At 46.8% G+C, this 22351-nt stretch overlaps 1 protein-coding gene across 4 annotated transcripts in view; it reads left to right on the forward strand.

The window, feature by feature from the left end:
• Window positions 1–22351, forward strand: part of REV3L (REV3 like, DNA directed polymerase zeta catalytic subunit) — a 696072-nt gene that overhangs the window by 615276 nt on the left and 58445 nt on the right. For 3 of the 4 annotated variants that reach the window (XM_033939819.1, XM_033939820.1, XM_033939821.1), the window contains one exon: window positions 12030–12167. In XM_033939819.1, the coding sequence (XP_033795710.1) occupies window positions 12030–12167 (138 nt within the window). The remainder of the gene's footprint in view (window positions 1–12029; window positions 12168–22351) is intronic. The other variant, XM_033939822.1, reaches the window with a different exon arrangement.

Here is a 22351-nt window from a genome sequence, read left to right on the forward strand (position 1 = left end):
TGCCATGTCCTTCTTGAGGTACGGCGACCAATATTGAACGCAGTATTCCAGATGTGGACGCACCATCGCTCGATATAATGGCATGATGACTTCCCGCGTCCTGGTTGTTATGCCCCTCTTTATGATGCCCAGCATCCTGTTGGCTTTTTTCGAGGCTGCTGCGCACTGTGCAGATGGCTTCAGTGATGCATCCACCAGCACACCCAAGTCTCTCTCAAGACTGCTGTCTCCCAACAATGCCCCCCCCAATTTGTAATTGAACAACGGGTTCTTTTTCCCTATATGCATGACCTTGCATTTTTCCACGTTAAAGCGCATTTGCCATTTGTTTGCCCAGTCTTCCAGCTTCTCCAGGTCCCTTTGCAGGTCCTCACACTCCTCCCTGCACCTAACTCTGCCGCACAGTTTGGTATCGTCTGCAAATTTTATAACCTCGCACTTTGCCTCCTTTTCCAGGTCATTGATAAATATGTTGAAGAGTAACGGCCCCAGCACCGATCCCTGTGGCACACCGCTCGTGACTCCCCGCCAGTCAGAATATTGGCCCTTTACTCCGACCCTCTGCAGTCTACCCGACAACCAGTGCTCGATCCATCTGTGCACATTCCCTCCCACACTGTGGTTCCACAGCTTCCTAAGCAGCCTTTCATGTGGCACCTTGTCGAAAGCCTTTTGAAAATCGAAGTAAATGATCCCATTTACTTTTGAAATCTAGCACGCTGCTGGCCTCAATCACCTGTAGTGGAAGTTCATTCCAACAATCGACCACCCTTTCGGTGAAAAAATACTTTCTAGAATCTCCATGAAATTTCCCTCCCTTGATTTTCATCAGATGCCCTCTTGTGGCCAAGGGTCCTTTAAGGAAGAAGATATCATCTTCCACCTCGATACGGCCCGTGATATATTTATACGTCTCGATCATGTCTCCTCTCTCTCTTCGTTCCTCGAGTGAGTACAGCTGCAATTTATTCAGCGTTTCTTCATACGGGAGATCCTTGAGCCCGTGACCATTCTGGTGGCCATCCGTTGAACCAACTCAATTCTCAGCACATCTTTTTGGTAATGTGGTCTCCAGAATTGTACACAATATTTCAGATGAGGTCTCACCATGGATCTGTACAACGGCATTATGACTTCGGGCTTCCTGCTGACAAAACCCCTACGGATACAACCCATCATTTGTCTTGCCTTGGATGAAGCCTTCTCCACCTGATTGGCAGTTTTCATGTCATCGCTAATGATCACTCCCAAATCACGTTCTTCTTTGGCCTGGCTAAGGTCTTACCATTTAGTGTGCAAGTTCTGCACGGATTTCTGCTGCCAAGGTGCATGACTTTACATTTTTTAGCATTGATGTCTTCCAGCCAGGTCAATTTGTCAGACACAAATGGGTGGTTTCTTTTATTTGAAATCTTTTCTTCAATTCTTTGGATGTGAATCTTCAAATTTCCAAAGAGCTCTTTTCTCCTATACTAATTATTGGAATATCAGGGGATGTTGCTCAAATAAGAGAGGAATGTGTTTCTTCCCAGAGACCGGGGATACAGGTTACAGTTTCAGGTTTGCCTTCTTCAGTCACCAAGAACAAGAGTATGGGATTCTGTACAGGTTCTAGGCTCTATGGTGGTGACTCCACTGGGAACTTCTGCTCGCTTTCACATGAGAACGCTAAAGCAGTTATTTTTGTTCCAGTGGTTCCCTGTATCTCAAGACTCCAATTGTAGTATCTAGTAGGCTCCTCAAGCATCGCTCAATATAATTTGGTGGCTCAGCGAGATTAATCTTTTCAAAGGCATGCCTCGGTCTTTGCTGGACTGGCTCAAAGTCGCCAAACATCCCAGGCTGTCAGGTTGGGGGGCTCAGTGCCTTCAATCCTCAGCTCAAGGAGCCAGTATTCGTTCATTCTTCTGGATTGAAGCACGGTCAGGCTACCATTTCAGGAGTTTCAGACATTCTTCTGGAATGACGATAAAGGTCTTTTAGGTCAGTGTTATAACGGTGGTATTTCTCTACAGCCAGGAAAGTACGTGATGTACTCAGTTTGTGAGTAAAGTAATGGTTCTACTTCAGTGGGTGGAATCTCATCTTCCTCTTCTGTCAGTGCATTATTTTACAGGACTGGTTTGTATTGTATTGGAGAAGTGTAAAGTCTTGCACATAGGGAAAGGAAACCCGATATACAGCTATTCGATGGGAGGGAGGGTACTGGGAGAAGGCAACCTAGCAAAAGAATTGGGGGTATTGATGGCTACAACGATGAAGCCAGCGGCATAATGTGCAGCGGCCTCAAAGAAGGCGAACAGAATGTTGGGCATTATCAAAAAAGGTATCACTACCAGAACGAAGGAAGTTATCCTGCTACTGTATTGAGCGATGGTGCGCCCGCATCTGGAGTACTGCGTCCAATACTGGTCGCCGCACCTTAAGAAGGATATGGCGATACTCAAGAGGGTCCAGAGAAGAGCAACAAAGATGATAAAAGGCATGGAAAACCTTTCATATACTGAAAGACTAAAGAAGCTGGGGCTCTTTACCCTAGAAAAACGGAGAATTAGAGGGGACATGATAGAGACTTATAAAATCATGGAAGGCATAGAGAAGGTGGAGAGAGACAGATTCTTCAGACTAGCGGGGACATCAAAAACAAGAGGGCATTCAGAAAAACTGAAAGGAGACAGATTCAAAATGAATGCTAGGAAGTTCTTCTTTACTCAGAGAGTGGTGGACACCTGGAATGCACTTCCAGGAGAGGTGATAGTACAGAGTACAATATTGGGTTTCAAAAAGGGATTGGATGACTTCCTGAAGGAGAAAGGGATTACAGGGTATAGATAGAGAGTTACTATACAGGGTACTTCAGGTTTAGGGTATAAACAATTTAGGTGGTGGAGAACCTACAGGTCATGGACCTGGGGGGCCATCGCGGGAGCGGACTGCTGGGCACGATGGACCCCTGGTCTGACCCAGCAGAGGCAATGCTTATGGTTGAGTTCTGTCCTGGCCTTTGGAACATAAGAATTGCTGCTGCTGGGTCAGACCAGGGGTCCATCGTACCCGCGGCGGCCCTGATCTCTAACTGATCCCTAACTGAGTCTAGCTTAACCTGCGTACGTTCTGGTCTAGCAGAAACTTGTCTAACTTTGTCTTGAATCCCTGGAGGGTGTTTTCCCCTACAACAGCCTCCAGAAGAGCGTTCCAGTTTTCCACCACTATCTGGGTGAAAAAGAACTTCCTTACGTTTGTACGGAATCTATCCCCTTTTAAAATTAGAGAGTGCCCGCTCGTTCTCTCTACCTTGGAGAGGGTGAACAACCTGTCTTTTTCTACTAAGTGTATTCCCTTCATTATCTTGAACGTTTCAGTCATGTCCCCTCTCAGTCTCCTCTTTTCTTTTTAAATTTCTTTATTCATTTTAAAGCCATAAGTAAGTGCAAAATAAAATACAATCATATAATTCTATAAAAGCACTTAAATACAATTACAAAATATTATCACCCCCCCATAATTATATCTAAGTACTACACTCTAATTGAGAATTGAAAAATACATTCCAAGCCGCCCACCCACCCACCCTGGATGTGTATGACCAAAGAGCATAATCTGCAAAATTTTGTCAATGGCTCCCAAATCTTCAGAAACTTCTTATAATATCCCTGATGTATGGCCATATTACGTTCCATCTTAAAAATATGTCCCCTCTCAGTCTCCTCTTTTCATGACGCATCTGGGTTCATAGCAGGACAGAGCATGAGAGTGATAATCTTCACCACATCCAGGCCACAGCAGGGGCCGGAGTGAGAGGCCATGGTAACGCTGGAACAAATGGCTGCAGGGTGCGCACAGAAATCACCTGTTTCAGTTACTCTGGACCGGTGGCATTGAACGAGAGTCTGTTCCTGGTCTAGGCAGAGGCCTAACTACAGCAGGAAGGTACGTTTTAAAAAAATGTAATAAAAAAACAGTGACAGTAAAAGTAGAAAAGCCCTATTGCAATCTGAAGGCATGGAGAGGAGGGTCAGTCACCAAATTGGCCAAGCCGATTTTTTAAAAATATGAATCGATTCAAATCAATTCACCCGAAGTGAATCAGTGAATCGATTTAAATCGTGAATCGGGCAGCACTAGTCTCCACCGATGGATGCTGTTACAGCCTACTTGAAATGGAGTGGCCTTTTTAAGTTGACCAGGGATGAACAACAGATCCTAGGGGCCAGAATTACAGGGAAGGAATTACAAAAGGCCATAGGGGCTCTTAAACTTCACTCGGCTCCCAGGCCTGATGGTTTTTCTGGCGAGTATTATAAAATCTTATTGCAGGATGTATTAGGTCCCTTGGCTAATTATTTTCAAGATATTTTGGAGGATGGTTGTTTGCCATCCAATGAAAATATTGCACAGATCAGTTTACTTCCTAAACCGGGTTTGGCCTTTGAGTTGGTTGCTTCATACCGACCGATTTCTCTAATTAACGTAGACCTGAAGCTGTTGTCAGGTATTTTAGCGTCCAGGCTGGTGGCTGTGTTACCGTGGTTTATTTGCTCTGGGCAGACGGACTTTGTGCGGGGCCGTCAGTCTGTTGTTAACGTGCGTACTCTGTTACTATCTGTCACATTGTCAGCATCATTCTGTTCCATCCATGGTCATCTGTCTGGATGCTGAAAAAGCGTTTGACTGGGTGGGTTGGACGTTTTTGTTTTCCACTTTAACATACATGGGGTTGGGGGGGGACTTCCTTTCTACATTGCGCGCATTGTATTTTAAGCCAAAGGCGAGCATATTGGTTAATGGTCAGCAATCACCTCCCTTTCCAGTTGCTAGGGGTACGAGGCATGGGTGTCCTTTATCGCCTCTCTTGTTTATCATCTCTTTGGAACCCCTGCTGCGTACTTGTTGGCTGATGCGCGTATTGTGGGAGTGAATGATCCTCCGCTTCGGGTGAAGGTTTTGACGTATGCTGATGACCTTCTGCTTATCTTAACTAATCCAGAGACCTCTTTGGCTGCCTTGTTAGAATTCGCGGAGCCAGTAAGGATGCCTCTCAATACCGAGCAGCAGCGCAAAATCGCATTCCTGCTCGGGTTGCCAGAATGGCTACCGGGAGATGTGCAAAACACAGTCACTGGCGTGCCTTCACGGGTTGAAGGCCCTGCTGGTGCTAATATGAGGAGCAAAAATAAAGTTCAGGACAGCCTGGTTCTCCTCAGAATAATAAGTCTTCCTTCAGCCAGGTGGCTAATGCTTCAAAGGTAAAGGCAAAAACAAAAGAAACAAATGCAAACAGGACTTAGTCCTACATGAGACTACACTCAGCCTTTCCTCAGGTAAGTATTACAGTCCTAAATCCATTTGTTCACAAAAGGAAAAGAACAGATGCAAAAACAGGAGCGGATAAACTAGCTCAGTCTTTGTAGCAATCAAGCATAAAGTTCATTGTTCTCAATACAGCACACTGTAGTGGCCTAGCTTCAATCAGGCCTCTCCAACCAGCTTCAATTAACTGGTGGAGATGGGGAATTGCTGAATCCACAATTAAACGCTGCCAAAATACTGGCCCCACAATCCCAACCCGAGGATCTTCTGTGGATTCTCCCCACAATTCCCACTAATGCTCAGTGTCCCAGTTCTTCAAACAGAGGAAAAAGAAAACAAAAACATACTTCCTCTGAAAGATTGCACAGTCCTTTAGCAGTGAGCCTGGTAATGCTCACTCTCCCAGCACAAGTCCCAGCATTCAAAACAAACACAGTCAGCAATTCAAAAAGCCAAAATCAAAACTTAGCTTAGTTCCATAGGCGCCTCCTCAGGTTCCAGGTAGGTGTCCATATCTTCCTGTGTTTGAGAGCAGACCGGCTGGTTCACCAAAGGGACAGCTTCTAAGTCTTCCATCTCGATCTCATTTCCTGGCCATGAGTTTCCTTCCACTGCTGGATCCAGACTGACTTTTCCAAGCTTGCTCTGCTGGCTTTTACCAGACCTGAGAAAGCCACGCCCTATCCTGAGTGGGGGATGGGCTGGCTTTTGCTGAGCCTTCTGCTGCTGCTCAATTAGCCTCAGCTGCTGGGTGCTAGCATGACTAGGAGACTGCCTGCTAGGGTTCATTTTGCTAGGGGCTGCTCTAGGCTTAGAAAAGTTAATAAACTCCTTCTGCTGCTCCTCCCCCCAGGGCTCCTGCTCTTGGGCACTCTCAGAAGGTCTAGAGTCTGGCTGTCTGCTGTTAGAAGGACTTCCACATTGATCAGCTCTCCTAAAGGTAAGGGGTCCTTTACCTGGCACAAACCTAACTCCAGTGCCGGGTTTGTGACAAGGGAGACTTACATTTTTGAGAAAAGCCAGGTTTTCAGATGTTTGCAGAAAACTTGGAGAGAGCTCAAGTTCCGAAGAGGGGAGGTAAGGTTATTCCAGAGCTCAGTGATTTAGAAGTGGAGGGAGGTCCCTAGCTTTCCTGTGTGGGAAATGCCTTTTAGCGAGGGGAAGGATAGTTTTAATTTGTGGGAGGATCTGGTGGTATTAGGGTTTGAGGAATTCCAAGAAAGGGGGATAAAGGGAGAGAGGATACCGTGTATGATTTTGAAAGCTAAACAGGCGCATTTATAGTGGACCCTGGCGATAATCGGAAGCCAGTGGAGCTTGGCCAGGAGCGGGGAGACATGGACAAATTTACTTTTAGCGAAGATGAGCTTGGCCGCGGCATTCTGAATCCGTTGGAGTCTGTGGAGGTTTTTCTTAGTTAGGCTTAAGTAGATAGAGTTGCAATAGTCCAATCTGGAAAGGATGATGGATTGGACAAGGAGGGTAAAATGTTTTTGATGGAAGCAGGATCTAACTTTCCTCAGCATTCAGCATGTGAAGGCTGAAAAAGCATTTTTTTACCAAGGATTGGAGGTGGTCATTGAAGGACAATGTGGAATCGATGATGACGCCCAAGACCTTGCTCGAGAACTCAAGCTGCAGAGAGGAGCCAGAGGGTAGTGGGATGGAGGTGGGTAGGTGGTCTAGTTTTGGGCCGAGCCAAAGAAGTCTTGTTTTGGACTCATTCAATTTCATTTGCACAGTGTGGGCCCAGGATTGTAGGTTCGTTATACAAGAGGATATGTTCTTAGACAGATCGGTGAGGTTCGAATCGGTCTCGAGGAGGACAAGAATGTCATCTGCATAAGTGTAAATTGTTTCAAGGGGGGATAGGTGGAGGAGTTTTAGGGAGGACATATAGATGTTGAAAAGGATAGGAGATAGTGGAGAGCCTTGCGGGACTCCACAATTCGGTTTCCAGGGGGAGGATGAGGTGCCATTCATGTTAACAATGTAAGAACGAGAGCGGAGGAATTTAGAGAACCAATCTAGGACTGTGGAGTTGATGCCTATCTCAGAGAGTTGGTAAACAAGAATATCATGGTGGACAACGTCGAAAGCAGCGGAAAGGTCAAATTGTAGGAGGACGGCGAACTTGTTTCGAGAGTGAAGTTGTTGAACCCTTCAAATCGGGGAAGACAGTAGGGATTCAGTGCTGAAGTTAGGACGAAAGCCATGTTGATAGGGTAAAAGAATAGAGAATCTCTCTAAGTATGATGAGAGTTGGGAAGAAATGATGGACTCTAGCATCTTGGTTAGGAGAGGGATATTTGCAATTGGGCGATAGTTGGATGGTATGGAAGGGTCAAGGTCAGATTTTTTCAGTAGTGGGGTCAAGGCGATATGACCCATTTCTGGGGAGAAATGGCCCAACTGAAGGGCGGAGTTTATGAGATTGGTGATAGAAGAGAAAATCTGAGCGGGAATGTTCTCGTATAGGTAGGAAGGGAATGGGTCCAAGGAGCAGTTACAGGATTTCAGTTTGAGGCAGAGATTGAGGACCAGGGATTCAGATACGCGCTCAAAGGTGGTCCAGGATCTGTCAGCTGGGATAGGGTTGGAGACCATTAGGGTGGGAGTGGAATCAGTGGGCACTAGGGAGTTGTAGTAGACTGAAGGAGGGAAGGAGCATCTCAAGGAAGAAACCTTATCGTTGAAGAATTTTGCTAGAACATCGGCTGAGGGAGAGGAGGGGAGCACGGTGGGGTCTCTTTTGGAGGTTAGGGAGCGCCAGATGTTGAATAGTGTACTGCTCTGATTGTTGGATCTGGAGATTTTGTCACCATAGAAGTTCTTTCTTGCTTTTTTTAGCGCTGTATTGTACAGCTTGATATTGACTCTCCAGGACTGTTTGTCTATGGGACATTTTGATTTTTTCCATATGCGCTCCAGAGCTCGACATTTCTGTTTTAGCTGTCTGTGATATGGGAGGTATCAAGGGGCCTTGCGGGGGTAGGAGCTGGATTTAGTGGAAAGAGGAGCGAGGGAAAGATAGGTGAATTTGGAGAGAGCGACCCAGTTATGCCAATTAGTACCTGAATCTGCAGGCTTAGGGGCAGAAGAGAATAGATTGAGAAATTTAGACCAGAACAGATCGCTTGTGATTTTTTTGCGTAAGGTAATGAGGTTGGAAGTGCGGGGTGGAGCCCCAAGGTACGACATAAAGATGGGGAGACAGAAAGCCCCTAGGAAGTGGTCAGACCAGGGGACATGTTCCCAGCGAGTGTCGTCAACTGACGTCTTGTGAGCGGTAAGATCGAGGGAGCTAATGAGGTCTAGTGTGTGCCCCTTTTCGTGGGTTGGGGATGGTGCAGGGGGGGAAGCCAAGGGAGGTGAGGAAGCTAATAAGTTCAATCGTATCCTTGCTGGTGATGTCGTCTAGGTGGAGATTGATGTCTCCGATGATCAATAACCTTTGGAACTTGAGGAAGGCGTTTGTTATAGTCTCAAGGACGAGTTCGGAGGAGTTGTTCCAAGGGGTAGGTGGGCGGTATAGGAGCAGGATGCCCAGTGGGTGAGGGTGAAGTTCATCATTGACGGATTTATTATTCTAATTTTATTTTCTACCTTTTCTTGTCTGCTCATTTTATTTTTCAAATCATGTTAGTCCCTTCTCTGTCTTTTCATAACTCTCCTATCCATTTGAGATTTATTCTCTCTTCATGTCTACCATCCATCTTCCATCTCTGTGTCTCTGTCCTTCCCCATGTTAAACATCTCCTTTATCTGTGTTCTGATATTACCCTGTTCAGCATCTCTCCTGTTTCCATATCCCCGCATCCATCATCATCACTCTGTCCCTATTCCTTCCCCTGTTCTGCATCATCCTTCTGTGTTCCTATGCCCCCCCAATTCCTAGTATCTCCCCTCTGTGTCCATATACCCTTCTCCCATGTCCATCTTTGCCCTCTGTGCTTATATAGCATCCCCTTTGTGTTCCTGTTACTATGCTACCCCATGCCTATCATCTCCCATCACTAATGCCTACCTAGATTCACACTGGCTACCGATAAGAGCTAGAATCCAATTCAAATTTTATTGTCTGTTATTCAAAGCAATAAACAGAACAACACCCACCTACCTCAACAACCGTCTAAATCATAACCGCATATCCAGACTAAGAAGAACCCAGATCCTATTCTACCACCCTCCACTCAAGGGAACTCAGTGCAAAAAAATGTACGACGGCCTCCTAGCGACACAGGCAGCGAAGCTGGACCCCTCCATTACTAACCTGTTGACAACTTCAAGTGACTTTAAATCATTCCGGAAAGAAATCAGAACTTTGCTATTCAAAAAGACTATACAACCTTCACATCCCCCCCTTCTAACTACCGCTGACCTCCTACCCCTCCACTAATATCTCCTCAATGACCCTATCAAGTAACCAACCCTAAACTTCCTCTTCCCTTCTAGTAATCCTCAATTCTCCCCCTTCCTCAATTTCACCCCTTCGCCTCTTCTATTTAACGCCCCCAAAATTGTAACTCCCCTGTAAGTGTCCTCTGCATCTACTTTGTAAGCGCCCCCTAAATTGTAACTTCCTGGAAATGTCCAGCTATCTTATACTGTGATCCGCTTAGAACTGCAAGGTACAGGCTGGGTAGTGCTTATAATGTAAGCAATGTAGTGGCCAAGAGTACAACAGACAAAAATTCAATGCCCGACAACATGATGCACGACCTACTACTACTGGAGCGCTGGTCTAGGTCCTGGCAACTCAGCTTCAATGCCAAAAAATGCAAAGTCATGCACCTGGGCAGCCAAAATCCTTGCAAGACTTACACCCTAAATGGCGAGATTCTAACAAGAACTGAAGCAGAACGTGACTTAGGGGTGATCGTCAGTGAGGACATGAAGGCTGCCAATCAATTGGAGCAAGCTTCCTCCAAAGCAAGGCAAATCATAGGTTGCATACGCAGGAGTTTCGTCAGCCGTAAGCCTAAAGTCATTATGCCATTGTATAGATCCATGGTGAGACCACACTTGGAGTACTGTGTGCAATTTTGGAGGCCGCATTACCGAAAAGATGTGTTGAGACTAGAGTCGGTCCAGAGAATGGCCACCCGGATGATCGCGGGTCTCAAGGATCTCCCGTACAAGGAAAGGCTGGATAAGTTACAGCTCTACTCACTCGAGGAACGCAGAGAGAGGGGAGACATGATTGAGACGTTCAAGTATCTCACGGGTCGCATCGAAGTGGAAGAAGATATCTTCCTTCTCAAGGGTCCCACGGCAACCAGAGGGCACCCGTGGAAAATCAGGGGAGGGAAACTGCACAGTGACACCAGGAAATTCTTTTTCACTGAAAGAGTGGTTGACCGCTGGAACAATCTTCCACTTCAGGTCACTGAGGCCAGCAGCGTGCCTGATTTTAAGGCCAAATGGGATAGACACGTGGGATCTATTCACTGAGTTAGGCGGGGAAGGGTCATTGCGGTGGGCAGACTAGATGGGCCGTGGCCCTTATCTGCCGTCTATTTCTATGTTTCTATGTTTCTAAAGCAATATGACAGAAGTTAGAGGAGGAAAAAGAAGTGCCGAACCTGCGGAGTGGAGATAGAAGTGGAGGGGAAGGAAGCCAGGAATGCTTGATTATGGATAGCTGGGGTGTACCATTTCTGGGTGGGCCTGGACCCACCCATAATTATGCCCCTGGTGACTAGACTCCATTTTAGCTCTTATATCAAACCATACCATTAAGTGATCACTGTCACTCAGGTAAGTGCATACTTGATATTAGATGTGCTTTCTCCATTCATGGGTATTAAATTCAGCAATGACCCTTTCCTGGAGGGTTCCTTCATATGTCTAACCCCAAAACCCCATGTAGGGCAATTACTATCTTTTTACTATTTAAAGATCTCAATATGTATACTTCGGAGGAAAGGCAGGAGAGGTGAGATATAATATAGACTTTGAAATACGTATATGGCATAAATATGCGTGAGGCAAATCTCAATTGAAAGGAAACTCGAGTGAGTGTTTCTATAACCATAAAGCTTTATGACCTCATAATGCAAGTGTTAAGAGCCTTAGCTTATAGCAATAATGCTCTATGACCTCACAATGCAGATGTAAAGAGCCTTAGCCTATAAGGAGAGGAGGAAATAGTGGATGCTACAGATGAGCAGACTGGACAGACCATTTGGTCTTCTATCTGTTTCTATGTTTCTGTATCCTCATATGTCTTTTATATAATCATACAAGATACAGCCATATATACCCCCAACTGCCCCCTCTGCTCCGAAGCAGAGCTAAGACTCAGCATTCCCGCGGAGAGATCCCTCCAGATGAACACTGCTCACAAACGCTCCTACAGCCACTTCCCCAGTTCACACAGATAAGGTCACTGGACTCCCTAATGACCTTCTGAAGAGCAGTGAAAACTTTCTTCTTCTGCTGATCGGGCCACCAATGATCAGTCTCCTCAACTACTCCTCTTATGTTCTCTTCTTTATGACCAACCAGGACTCTAGAATAAGATCTGTGTATATCTAATTGTATCGCTCTCCTTGTCATGATTGTCCTAAAACTGATAGTGAATGTCAATCTGTAACCCGTTCTGAACTTCTGGGAGAACTGGATATAAATCGAAATAAATCAATAAATGTGAGGAGCACTGTGTCTTCTTCCAGTGCTTAAGAGGTATAAGAAGAGTATCCTTTGCTTTTCTACAGGTTTATTTACCTTGTGTCTTGCAAACAAAGAAAAGATATGTGGGTTATATGTATGAAACAGTTGATCAGAAGGATCCAGCTTTTGATGCAAAAGGAATAGAGACTGTTCGAAGAGACTCCTGTCCTGCTGTTGGTAAGGTCAGTGATTGTGATTGTACACCTAACTTCTCACATGCTAATTTTGTTTAAAAAGACAGCACTACAGAGCATTTTTCTCTTATGATTTAAGTCAGGGGTCTCCAAACGGCCGTGTTAATAAAAAAAGATAAATAACCCTAGATATCAGTTTTATTGAAAGCAGAAAATTTTATAAACTAAGTACAGAGTATGTGAGATTAAATTATCGTATATTAATGGCGACAAACACTATCAGCAAATTCTCATATTTTTCCTCACAAATTATAATAAAACTATTAATGTGAATGATGGAACTGTTTTTGTGTTTTTTAAAATCTTATTAAACTGAGGTTCAAATTTTGAAACACTAATTACAAGTAGCGACTTCAAATGTTTATCAGATAAATTTGCCCTGTATTTGACTTGATATTTCATTCGGAAAAAAGTTTATTCGCAAAGATATGTTGTCCTAAAAATGGAGATAAATTTACAAGCAAATTTCTTCAAATTTGGAAACTGCTAAGAGTTCAAAAATGTATAAAAATCGATCAAGATTCCTTCTTTATATTTAATATGTTCATTTGCCTGAAGTTCAATAATTTCCAGTTGAATTTAAATCACAGTCAACAGATTTTGAAAAAAATCTAATTTCCCTAGCTTTGGCATTCACATCAGCAAATCGCTTCTGAAATTATTGTTTAAGATCTGAAATAACTAAGGGCTCCTTTTACAAAGCCGCGCTAGCGGTTTTATCGCAAGCACCAGATTAGCGCGCACTAGCCAGAAATCTACCACCTGCTCAAAAGGAGACGATAGTGGCTAGCGTGTGCGGCAATTTAAGGCCCTAGCGCGGCTTTGTAAAAGGACCCCTAAATTTGTGAACGAGAGAGGAAATTCTACTGCACCTTTTGTATGCAATTCTGCACAGTATGGCATATGAGCCGGTTCTCGGGGGTGGAGTGGGGATGGGGGCTCACATATTCAGTAGAGAACTGCATGGGAACGGGGATGACGGGAAACCCGCGGGTTCCCCCTTCGGGTCACGGGGATCCCGTGGGGACGCCCCCTAGGGTCGCGGGGTTCCTGCAGGGTTGGATGCACTCGAGCCGTAAAGTTCGTCTTCTTTTCCATACCTGCCCTGCCGCAGCACACAGCCGACTGGAAGTCTTCCACGATGTCAGTGCTGGCGTCGGAGGGAGGGCTTAAACAAAGCCCTCCCTCCCTCCGACGTCAGCGCTGACATCGGGAAGACTTCCAGTCGGCTGTGTGCTGCGGCAGGGCAGGTAGGAAAAATTCAAGGCAGTAGCGTACCAAGGGGGGGGCAGGAGGGGGCGGTCCGCCCCGGGGTAGCCTTAGGGGGGGTGCAGAGCCGGCCAGATCTCCTTACCTTCGTGGCGCTTTCCCCCGACCGACCGACAACAGGCACGGTCCGACAAACCTCCCTGCCCTGTAGCCGCGAATCTAAATTACCTTTTTACAGCAGCTGGATTCAGGGCAGGGAGGTTTGTCGGAACGGGCCTGTTCTGTTGTCGGGCGGGCGGGGAAACGCCACGAAGGTAAGGGGCAGGGAGGGAAAAAGGGAGGAAAGGTGGAGTGGAGAGGAAAAGACGCTTAAGGGAAATGGGTAAAACTGAGGGGGGCGAAGACGCTGAAAGCACTGGGGAAAACAGAGGGGGGAGAAGGATGCTGAAAGGATATGGGGAAGACAGAGGGGGGAGAAGGATGCTGAAAGGATATGGGGAAGACAGAGGGGGGAGAAGGATGCTGAAAGGACATGGGGAAGACGGGGGGAGAAGGACGCTGGCAGGACATGGGGAAGATGGAGGGAGAAGGACGCTGAAAGGAAATGGGGAAGAGAGAGCGGGGAGAAGATGCTTAAGGGAAATGGGGAAGAGAGAGTGGGGAGAAGACGCTGGCAGGGAAGAAGACAGAGATGCCAGACTATGGGGGGAGCGGAGGAAAGAAGATGGGTGCCAGACCAATTTGGAAGGGGGGAGAAAGGGAGAGACACAGTAACAGAGCAAATGGAAGACGCAGAGAGAAGAGAGATAGTGGATGGAAGGAATTGAATGAGAACATGAGGAAAGCAGAAACCAGGCAACAAAGGTAGGAGAAAAATTCTATTTCTTTCTTTTTTTTTTGCTTCAGGATAAAGTAGTATATTACCGTATTTTCACGCATATAACGCGCGCGTTATACGCGTTTTTACCTACCGCGCATACCCCTCGCGCGTTATATGCGTGAGCGCGGTATACAAAAGTTTTTAAACATAGTTCCCACCCCGCCCGACGCCCGATTCACCCCCCCAGCAGGACCGCTCGCACCCCCACCCCGACCGACCGCTCGCACGCGCTCCCACCTGCACCCGCATCCACGATCGGAGCAAGAGGGAGCCCAAGCCCTCTTGCCCGGCCGACTCCCCGACGTCCGATACATCCCCCCCCCCGGCAGGACCGCTCGCACCCCCACCCCGAAGGACCACCGACTTCCCGACAATATCGGGCCAGAAGGGAGCCCAAACCCTCCTGGCCACGGCGACCCCCTAACCCCACCCCGCACTACATTACGGGCAGGAGGGATCCCAGGCCCTCCTGCCCTCGACGCAAACCCCCCTCCCCCCCCCAACGACCGCCCCCCCCAAGAACCTCCGACCGCCCCCCCAGCCGACCCGCGACCCCCCTGGCCGACCCCCAAGACCCCCCCACCCCCCTTCCCCGTACCTTTGGTAGTTGGCCGGACAGACGGGAGCCAAACCCGCCTGTCCGGCAGGCAGCCAACGAAGGAATGAGGCCGGATTGGCCCATCCGTCCTAAAGCTCCGCCTACTGGTGGGGCCTAAGGCGTGTGGGCCAATCAGAATAGGCCCTGGAGCCTTAGGTCCCACCTGGGGGCGCGGCCTGAGGCACATGGGCCCAACCCGACCATGTGCCTCAGGCCGCGCCCCCAGGTGGGACCTAAGGCTCCAGGGCCTATTCTGATTGGCCCACGCGCCTTAGGCCCCACCAGTAGGCGGAGCTTTAGGACGGATGGGCCAATCCGGCCTCATTCCTTCGTTGGCTGCCTGCCGGACAGGCGGGTTTGGCTCCCGTCTGTCCGGCCAACTACCAAAGGTACGGGGAAGGGGGGTGGGGGGGTCGTGGGGGTCGGCCAGGGGGGTCGCGGGTCGGCTGGGGGGGGCGGTCGGAGGTTCTTGGGGGGGGCGGTCGTTGGGGGGGGGGGGGTTTGCGTCGAGGGCAGGAGGGCCTGGGATCCCTCCTGCCCGTAATGTAGTGCGGGGTGGGGTTAGGGGGTCGCCGTGGCCAGGAGGGTTTGGGCTCCCTTCTGGCCCGAACAACTAGCGGGGGGGGGGGGGGTTCGCAAGAGCCAGGAGGACTTGGGCTCCCTCCTGGCCCGATATTGTCGGGGAGTTGGGGAGTCGGGGGGGCAAGAGGGCTTGAGCTCCCTCTTGCCCCGATCGTGTCGGGGGTGCCGCGGTTGGCTGGGGCAAGAGGGCTTGAGCTCCCTCTTGCCCCGATCGTGTCGGGGGTGCCGCGGTTGGCTGGGGCAAGAGGGCTTGAGCTCCCTCTTGCCCCGATCGTGTCGGGGAGTCGGGACCGCTAAGAGGAAGCAGCAGGACTTCTACATGATGGGGGGGTCAGGAGGCTGTGGGGGTGCGAGCGGTCCTTCAGGGTGGGGGTGCGGGTGCGGGTGGGAGTGCGTGCGAGCGGTCCTTCGGGGTGGGGGTGCGAGCGGTCCTGGGGGGGTGAAGGGGGAGAGGAGAGTCGGGCGGGCGAAAGGAGAGTCGGGGTGGCCAGAGGAGAGTCGGGGCGGGCGAAAGGAGAGTCAGGCGGCGACGGGAGAGTCGGGCAGCATGCGCGGTATACGGGTGTGCGCGGTATATAAAAATTTCTGTACATAAATGTGTGTTTTTTGCGCGCTATACACGGGTGCGCGTTATCTATGTGAAAATACGGTAGTTGTGTTGATAAAAATTTATAAACATTAGAGGTTCTGGTAGTATGTATTCTTCCCAATTAGTATTTCCAAATTAATAAAGTCTCTGCTTATTTGTAAATGGGTTTCTACCAGAGCCTTTAATTCAGTAGCATAATTAAATGAAATAACTATTTCTGAAGTTTATAGGGACGGGCGGGGACGGAGGGGATTCCTCACGGGGACGGGTGGGATTTCTGTCCCCGCGCAACTCTCTAATATTCAGTCAACGCTCAGTTTACGAATCAAAGTTTGCAGGATTGTTTTGCTCATCTCACAAACCACGTTACTCGCAAACCGAGGTTTCACTGTATAGGTTTTTGTTGTCTATGTCTGACCTAGAGATTAGAGGAGACGGGACTTTTTCAATGTAGCAATTCTTAATCATGGTTTTGATTTGGAAAGAATAATAATAATATGAAACCAAATGTGACGATATATTTGCCATTAGATGTCACTGTCTACAGATTTAAAAGGGCAAATTTTAGTTTAACTAGTGTTTATTTTAAATTCTTGTACAACCCCACTCTATTCCTGAATTCTCGGGTAGTCAATCCCATCTAACAAAATCTCCTGTAGGAAGCCTCATTAGCATAGCTTTTTGCTCCTCCTCTCTTACCTCTAGACTGCCTTTCAACTTCCAGTTCTCTACCTACAAGCGAGAACGTGTTTCTCTTGTTTCTTTAACATCAGTATTTTTCTGCTGCTTCGTGTTCTTCGTGCTGCAGAGGATCCTCGTGGGGACAGCTCTAGCTGCAGGAGATTACAGACTTTAAGGGCTTCCAAGGGGTTTGCTTCTTCACAGTGCCCCCACCTGGACAGTCTGCATTCTGAGTTTGGGTCTCAGGGACTGTTCTCTTGGGAGTATTGCTCACCCCAGGTTCGTCGGCTAGTGGATTTGAGCACAGGCTGCATGGCGCTGTAGAGGTGTTTAGAGGATTGGGGCCGACTGCATTCCTCCACCTGTTAGCATGCACTTGAGTGTAGACTGTGGGTGCCACCCTAAGTAAGAGCCCTAGGGATATCAGGGAGCCAGCTGTGTATTTGGGCCCCCCTTCCCCCAATGCGTCCCAAGGTTTCTTGGGGGTGGAAGTTTCGGTTGGATTTGATCTAACTGGCAGTCCGATGATTTCCTTGTTTGAAGTCGCTTAGTCAAAGTTTCTGAGGCAGAAAGCCCTTTCCATCCACTCCAGCTGCAAAGAAAGCTGACAGGCAGGCACTTTCACAGAACTGTAAGCCCCAGATTTTCCTGTGAGAAAATCAGGGGGGTCCAAAAAAGGCATTTTTGAGGGTTTCTGATGTGAGGGTTCAAGTCTCCCACTTCCAAAACCCCTATTTCAGTGGCGGGTTTTATTTTTCAATAAAGTCTCCACAGGCCATTTTTTGGCATGATTTTTCTGATGGTGGCCATCTTGGATTTTAAATTGTCTTTTTTTCTGAAGCCTGTCTGTATCAAAACTCCTTGATTTTTACAAAAATTGACAGGAATGGACTCCTCCGGGTGTGCTGACACTAATCCTTGTGAAATATGCACTGGATTGCCACCGGAGGAGCGTCCATGTACCGTTTGCCATGGTGCATGCGAGGGAGGGGTAGGAGCCTCAAACTTAGCCCTTTCCATGTCCTCCAGCTTTGGGAATTGCAGCGGCAGCTTCATTTGCTTCACGGGTCTGTCGCACCAGATTGCGACTGGCCCCTCTGTGGAGGAAGATGTCTTCCCACAGCTGGTGCTGGAAGGGGTAGATTACATGGCAGATGTCTTAAATGACCTTATCAGCGTCATGAGCAAGGTATTGGTGTATGCAGTATCTGCTTGCAGAATGCTCTGGATTAGGCAGTGGTTGGACGATTCAGCATCTAAGGCAACCTGAAGAAAACTTCCTTTTAGGATTCAGGAAATTCCACAGTACTGAAACCATCCTTCTAGACATCATCAATGACTGCTGGAAACTCATGGATCAAATATGGAGCTCCACAGGGGGCTCCACTATCTCCCCTATTATTCAATTTCTAGATTAGATCTGTCCTAGACATAGCCTGCAAATATCAAATACAGATTCACTTCGCGGATGACATCCAACTGTACCTACCGCTAAGAGAAGCCCGTGACATCCAGATTGAGAAACTCCTAAACTGCCTTTCGGAAATCAAAAACTGGATGTCCGTAAATAAACTTCAACTAAATGCCTCCAAGATGGAACTCCTTTGGATCCGCAAAGAACGCTATGACCATGCCCATCCCTCGCTGTGCTGGGGTCAACTACTCTTAACTGCAAAAGACCAAGTGTACAGCCTAGGAATGCTCCTTGACTACAACCTGTCATTCTCTGACCATATCTCTCAGGTGGTATCTGTAAGGTTTAGTCCCCCAAAGTTGTCTTTAGCACCTCTTCGCTGTACCAAAGTCCTTTAAGAACATAAGAAATGCCTACACCGGATCAGACCTGGGGTCCATCCAGTCCGGCGATCCGCACACGCAGCGGCTCAGCCAGGCGTACCCTGGCGAATACATTAGTCACTCGTATCCCTCAATGTGTCCTGTAAGAAGATGTGCGTCCAATTTTCCCTTAAATCCTACAATGGTGGTTTCCTCCACCATCTCTTTCGGGAGAGAGTTCTAGGCGTTCACCACTCGCTGTGTGAAGCAGAACTTTCTGACATTTGTCCTGGCCGTGTCCCCTCTCAGCTTCAGGCCATGACCTCTGGTCCAAGTCTGGGTCGCGTTTGCCAATGTGAATAACGCTGCTACTTGCTCACCATCCTTTCCCCCTGCTGGTGAGTGAGCTTGCTCCATTTTGTCGATTCCTTTTAGCAATTTAAAAGTCTCTATCAGATCCCCTCTCAGTCTTCTCTTTTCAAGGGTGAATAATCCCAGTTTTCTGAGGCGATCTTTGTAGCTCAAGTTCTCCATACCTTTTACTAGCTTCGTCGCTCGCCCTCTCCAGCAGTGTTATATCCTTCTTCAGGTATGGAGACCAGTGTTGGACACAGTATTCCAAGTGTGGTCTGACCATTGCTCTATAGAGCGGCATTATGACCTCCCTTGATCTACTCGTGATTCCCTTCTTTATCATGCCTAACATCCTGTTTGCTTTCTTTGCCGCTGCTGCACATTGAGCTGACGGCTTCAGGGTCCTATCTATCAGTACCCCCAGGTCTTTCTCTTGTTCACTCTTCCCCAATGTTATACCTAACAGTTTATACTCATGCTCCTTGTTTTTGCTGCCCAGGTGCATCACTTTGCATTTTTCTACATTAAAACTCATCTGCCAATTTTCTGCCCATCTCTCAAGTTGCTTCAAATCTCTCTGGAGTTCCTCGCTGTCTTTTTGTGATCTGATTGCCCGGCATAGCTTTGTGTCATCTGCAAACTTGATGATAACACTGGTCGTTTCTTCTTCCAGGTCATTTACAAAGATATTGAATAAGATAGAACCGAGCCCTGAGGCACACCGCTAGTTACTTTCTTCCAGTCTGAGTACTTCCCATTTATGCCCACCCTCTGTCTTCTGTTTTCCAGTCATTTGCCTATCCATCTTAGTATATCCCCTCTATTCCATGACTTTGTAGTTTATTGAGAAGTCTCACATGAGGTACTTTGTCGAACGCTTTGTGGAAGTCCAAGTATATTATGTCCACCGATTCTCCGCTATCGACTTGTTTGTTCACTCCCTCGAAAAACTGAAGTAAGTTTGTCAAGCATGACTTCCCTTTCCTGAAGCCATGCTGACTACCTCTCAGCAGGTCATGGTTATCCAGATGCTGTACTATGCTGTCTTTAATCAAAGCCTCAACCATTTTCCCAGGGACCGATGTGAGATTCACAGGCCTATAGTTTCCAGGTTCACCCCTTGATCCTTTTTTGAAGATTGGGATGACGTTCGCTATCTTCCAGTCTTCTGGTATCCCTCCGGTTCTAATTGACATGTTAGCGAGGGATTGCAGTAGTTCTCCGATTTCCACCTTTAGTTCCTTTAATACTCTCGGGTGAATTCCATCTGGGCCAGGGGATTTGTCACTTTTTAGTTTGTCAATCTGATAGTATATCTGGTCCAGATCCACCTTCACTGTGGTGAGGCTCTCTATTTCCCCCTTGAAAACTTTCACTGTTTCGGGTATTGATGTGGCATCTTCCTTGGTAAAGACAGAAGCAAAGAAGGAATTTAATCTGTCTGCAATCTGTTTGTCCTCTTTGATGTATCCTTTTCTTCCTTGGTCGTCAAGGGGGCTCACTGTCTCCTTTGCAGGTTTCTTCCTTTGTTACCTTTAAGCACTGATTTAATTTAGGCTGGCTAAGGCTGTTTGCAATGACATGCCCTAAGGTCAATAAAATAAACAAATAACAAAAACCATTCACACAACTCAAAAAAAAGACATTGATTCCAAAATAATTTGTTAAAATTTACTGTAAACCTTAAATCTGCCTTTTCTGCGCTTTTTCTGTGAACTTTTAGCTTTTTTAGTCTTTCAAGCACTATAGCACTTTCAAGTTTGATAAGTCTCGGGTCTCGGATGGTCTCGGGACTCAAGGATCTACCATACGAAAAACGGCTTGACAAATTACAGCTATACTCGCTCGAGGAGCGCAGAGAGAGGGGGGACATGATCGAGACGTTCAAGTATCTTACGGGCCGCATCGAGGCGGAGGAATATATCTTCTTTTTCAAGGGTCCCACGACAACAAGAGGGCATCCGTTGAAAATCAGGGGCGGGAAACTACGAGGTGACACCAGGAAATTCTTTTTCACCGAAAGAGTGGTTGATCGCTGGAATAGTCTTCCACTACAGGTGATTGAGGCCAGCAGCGTGCCTGATTTTAAGGCCAAATGGGATCGGCACATGGGATCTATTCACAGGGCAAAGGTAGGGGAGGGACATTAAGGTGGGCAGACTAGATGGGCCGTGGGCCCTTATCTGCCGTCTATTTCTATGTTTCTATGTTTCTATGAAATGTAGGATTGTTTAGTTTAAAATAAGGAGTTAAGATATACTTGAAACATAATGAAAGAAATTGAAATGTAAGAAGATAATTAAATTGACACTCTAATAGAGGTTGGTATTGAGTCTCAAAAAAATGATATACTGATTCTTTAATTAACATTTTAAATTTAAGTTAATTTAATTAAATTTAAGTAATTTATAATAGATTATAAGTTATATATTGATTTTCTACTAAATTAATTAATATTAGATTAAAAGTTATAAGTTATTTAATTAAAATAATAAAATAAATATTTTGGTAGGGGTGTGGGGAATTAGCCTGTGATGTCATAAGGAGGCAAGAGATTAATTCATTCTTCTCTTGAATAGTTCCAGTTGGAAAGATCTACTCCTAAGTCTGAGGCATTTCTCAGTAATAATTAATTAATAATTGTAATATTCTAAATAACTAGATTTAAGGTTTACAGTATATTTTAACAAATTATTTTGGAACCGGTGTCTTTTTTTTGAGTTTTGTGAATGGTTTTTGTTATTTGTTTATTTTATTAATATAGTACCATTCGAATTTTTGTTGTGTTGTTGTTATGCCCTAAGGTCAGACCTGAATGGCGAAGGAACAATAAGTCACAGTGGTTTACTGCGGAGATCTCAGACCTGATCAAGGAGAAGAAAAAAGCATTCATCTCTTACAAACAATCAGGGAAGCAGGACTCTAGAGCAGACTACCTGGCCAAATCAAAAGCCGTCAAAACAGCAGTCAGGGAGGCTAAATTCCTCATGGAGGAGTCTCTAGCAAAGAACATCCAAAAGGGAGATAAATCCTTCTTCAGGTATATCAGTGATAGAAGAAAAAACTCAGACGGGATTGTACGTCTTAGGAAACCAGACGGAGACTATGTGGAAAAGGATTCGGAAAAAGCCCAACTATTAAATGAATACTTCTGCTCAGTCTTCACCCGAGAAGCGCCAGGGCTCGACCCTCAGCTACAGACAAGGGTTGGCTCAGTTGACCCGTTTAGTAACTTTGAGTTTACGCCCAGCAGTGTCTACGGTGAGCTGTCAAAGCTCAAGGTTAACAAAGCAATGGGGCCGGACAACCTGCACCCCAGGGTGCTTAGGGAGCTGAGTGATGTCTTGGCGGAGCCACTGTCCGCGCTCTTCAACCTCTCCCTTAGTACAGGCAGCGTCCCGTTGGACTGGAGGACGGCTAACGTCATTCCACTCCACAAGAAAGGCTCAAAGATGGAGACAGCAAACTACAAACCAGTGAGTCTAACATCGATAGTGAGCAAA

Source organism: Geotrypetes seraphini, chromosome 3 (assembly GCF_902459505.1).
Source record: "Geotrypetes seraphini chromosome 3, aGeoSer1.1, whole genome shotgun sequence".
Classification (NCBI taxonomy): Eukaryota; Metazoa; Chordata; class Amphibia; order Gymnophiona; family Dermophiidae; genus Geotrypetes; species Geotrypetes seraphini.